The 3,959-nt window shown below is 36.6% G+C and overlaps 1 protein-coding gene across 5 annotated transcripts in view; it reads left to right on the top strand.

The window, feature by feature from the left end:
* The window catches only part of LOC106876860 (myb-like protein Q), a 69,784-nt gene extending 65,825 nt beyond the window's left edge, over nt 1-3,959 (top strand). For all 5 annotated transcript variants that reach the window (XM_014925591.2, XM_052973189.1, XM_014925590.2 and 2 more), the window contains one exon: nt 1,363-3,959. In XM_014925591.2, coding sequence (XP_014781077.1) covers nt 1,503-3,542 — 2,040 coding nt within the window. In that variant the 5' untranslated portion in view covers nt 1,363-1,502 and the 3' untranslated portion in view covers nt 3,543-3,959. The remainder of the gene's footprint in view (nt 1-1,362) is intronic.

The raw sequence follows: 3,959 nt of genomic DNA, 5'->3' as shown, positions 1-3,959 counted from the left end.
CATCCAGAGCAAAGCCACAGCATCCAGAGAGGTTGGACTTACTGTAATAACTTCACTGGACTGGTCACTGGTTTCATACTTGTGACTTTTTGCATATACCACCTGCAAGTTATGACTATTACATAACTCTTTGCTTCCTGAAACAGCTGTCGCTACAAGACATTACATAATTTCTTTATATTGTATTTTTCTTTATTCTGTATTTTTTGTGTTCCATGTAAGTATATATATATATATAGATATATATCAAGCCTAATTTGTGTTTACATACCTTACTACCCCTTAATATGTGTGTGTGTGTGTGTGTGTGTGGTCAATTCAAATTAAAGAACAAAATTAACAATAACAAACAATGAAGATGTGCACAAAGAATGTATTAGTTTGACACTTGGTAAAAAGAGAGGGTTTTTGATGTTTCGAGGAGAGCTCTTTGTCAAAAAGGAAAAAGTAAAACATCCAAAGAAAGAAAAGAAATCACCAATAGCACATGTGCAGTTGCACACACACACACACACACCTACATTAAATGTTATGTAACCCATGTCAACATACACTATATTTTATTTAAACTATGTTTATAATTATATACAGCATGTTATTTAACCCATGTCTACATTCATATAAATTGTATATGTTGTTTAGTACATACCTACATTTAGACACACTGTATGGTGTCTAACCCATGTGTATATTTTTGTACACTGTCATCTGACATGCATCTAAATTTGCATATCTATCCCATGTCTGTATCTACATTATATTTTATTCAACCCAGGTCTGTATTTGCATACACTACAAACCATCTAATACATACCTATGTTTACATACACTACAGTCATCTAATCTAAGTCACTACACTTACATTCACCACATGTTATCTCACAAATCTACATTTGTAGCCAGTATATTTTATCTAACCCAATCCATCTGGTTTATCATCACTACCTGGCTCTTGGTTGCTTTTGGTAGCATCTGTTCTGTTGTCAGCATTCATGTTTGGTCTCTAGTCTGAGAATGACTTCTTTCCATCATTCACAGAAGTCCTAAAAAGAGTATTGCCACTGCTTTTGTTCCCCTGATCAAGCTATTAAAAAGTAATATAATGTGTACATTTACATACTCTAATTCATGCTTATATTTACATACATCATATATTAGCTAACCCATATTTACATTTACACACATATGTGACCTAACACACATCTATATTTACATACACTGTGTTATCTTTCTCACGTCTACATTTAAATTGACTATGTAAATATGTATTCTTTTGTTTTAAATAATTGTACCTTCACAATAAATTAATCTAATTTCTTCATAATTATGAGAATCATGTTTCTATTTTTTTTCTTCCATCAGATTCAAGGCTGTTTTATGTAACCAATTTCCAAGAAAAAGAAAACCAACATGGATTTTATTTCTTCTAACTGCTGATAAAACTATAGAATACTGCTGCAACTTGAATTCTATCACAGAATTACCTGGTCATTGCTGTAGTTATGGTTGTATACTGGGCTATGGAAGGGGAACGTATTTACATTGGTGGATCTTTATATATGAGTCAGGAACAAAATGGAGAAGAAGGAGTCCTACCCGATCGCATTTTTACTCATGAAGATGCCAAAATGCTACGGCCACGAAGCATTTTTCGTAAGAAATTTCTTCAGGGTGATGGAGGTAAAGAAGATGGTTTATCTATGAATGACTCTTCTGCTGATGAAAGGAATTCTGACAGCGATTTCAAAAAGCCATTAGCCAACTATCGAAAAGAAAAAGTTGTCCATCGAATTCAGTGTGATGGAATACAAGACATCCAAGTCGTTGAAGTAGGTGATGATGAAGAATTAGATGAAAATGTTGCCATACCTGTTTCAAAGAAATCCAGAATCGATAAGCTTTGTGAAAAACTCCGAGAGAATTCATCTCTTCGGAAATCAGAAGATGTGAAACGCACCAGCCAGTCACAGGATGCTGTTTCATCTTCACAAAACAATGTTCTTTTGAATCAGGAAAACGATTCCATTAAAACTACAAACACTGAAAGTAAATCTGTTCAGAATCCTGTTAATTCAGAAGAAACTACCAACTCAGAAAAAGATTCTTCAAAAACTGCTTCTCCAAAACGAGAAAGTGTTGTCACCAAAGTCTCCAGTGAAAAGGAACCAACTAAAAGAATAGCCGATCAACAGTTTTCTGAAGAAGAGGACACAAAAGATTCATTTGAAAAAAATTTTAGCACCTCTAGTACTACTACAGTGACTACTATTACTGCTACATCTGCTTCTACTACAACTACTGGTACTACTACTAGTACCACTACCACTTCTACTACTACTACTACTACTACCACTACTGCTGATGAGGATGAAGTTAAGAAGAATTCTGCTGAAAATTTTAATATTCCCAAAACTAATCCAATTGAAACTGTAAGTTCAGAACCATTAGATGAAACAAAAGAAGAATCTATTTCTCTTCCTAGAGTTCTTCAAAAGTCTGCCAGAGTAAATCTCCGTGAAATGTCTGTGGTGCTCTTTGACTGCCAAATGTCTCCTGGTGATTCTTGCTCCGCTTCCCTTTTTGAGCAGCAAGCACTAATTTGTGATCAAGACTGCCGGCAGTCTGCCATACAGAAGGTGAAACCAAAATCTTCGTCAAGACGTACAACGCCCCGAATTACTACGACTGCTATCAGTCAGTTACGCAATCAATTAAAAAGGGACCGCAAGAGAGTCTACCCCCTGCGTCCCCCTCCACCTGCTTCGGCTTTGCCTGCTCAGAAACCTTCTCTTCAACCGTCTTTCATGTCTAAATTGTCTCCATGGTCAACAGCAGCCAAAGTTCCGCCATTCTACGCTAGTCAGTTTCAATCCTTACATTCTGAGACATCCCCAAATCTTATGTCATCGCTGAACAACTCGCCATACAACCTCCATCACCATCTACAACAACAACATCAACAGCAACAGCATCAACAGCAGCAGCAACAACAACAACAGCAACAACAACAACAGCAACAACACCATCAGCAACAACAACAACAGCACCAGCAACAACAGCAGCAGCAGCAGCAGCAGCAGCAAATGGCACATTTAAGAAACACAGCACCGTCCAGCTTATCATTGCCCATACAAAAGATATCAAAAGAGAGTAAGAAGACTTACCCACTTCTTACTCAAGCTTTAACATCTATGGCATCTCTAAACCATTCGTCTGCTTCACAGTTACGTCAAGAATTGTATCTGACATCCAACTCTCGGAGTCCTGCTGCTCTGGGGAGAAGGCCTCTGCATTCCTCTTCGTTATCACCTGTTAATCCTCATTATATGCCTAATCCACAAGACAGGATGTGTATGAAGCCTGAGCCTCTGGAGGAGCGAGACTTGAGAAGCTCTATTTTTTCAAGCCAGTTTGCATCTTTTATAGACCAAGTGAACAACCGACCTGTTCACTCCTCAGAGTTCACAGATACCTACGCTCATCAACCCAACCAGTTCCCAAAATGGTTACACATGCAAAACCAATTGCTGTCATATGACTAAAGAAGATTACTTCTACTACTACTACTACTACTATTATTATTATTATTACTAAGGTGGTGAGCTGGCAGAATCGTTAGCTTGCCAGTCAAAATGCTTTGTGGCATTTTGTCTGTCTTTACGTTCTGAGTTCAAATTCCGCTGAGGTCGACTTTGCCTTTCATCCTTTCGGGGTCGATAAATTAAGCACCAGTGAAACACTGGGGTCGATGTAATCGACTGGTCCTCTCCCCCCAAAATTTCAGGCCTTGTGCCTTTAGTAGAAAGAATTATCATTATTATTATTATTATTATTATTATTATTATTATTATTATTATTATTATTATTATTATCATTATTATCATTATTATTATTTCTTACATTATTATAATGATAATATTATTATTAAAAAAAAAAAAGACTAGCTCATTGGAAACATG

This window comes from Octopus bimaculoides, chromosome 15 (assembly GCF_001194135.2).
Source record: "Octopus bimaculoides isolate UCB-OBI-ISO-001 chromosome 15, ASM119413v2, whole genome shotgun sequence".
Lineage (NCBI taxonomy): Eukaryota > Metazoa > Mollusca > Cephalopoda > Octopoda > Octopodidae > Octopus > Octopus bimaculoides.
This window is presented reverse-complemented; position numbering and strand designations above follow the sequence as displayed.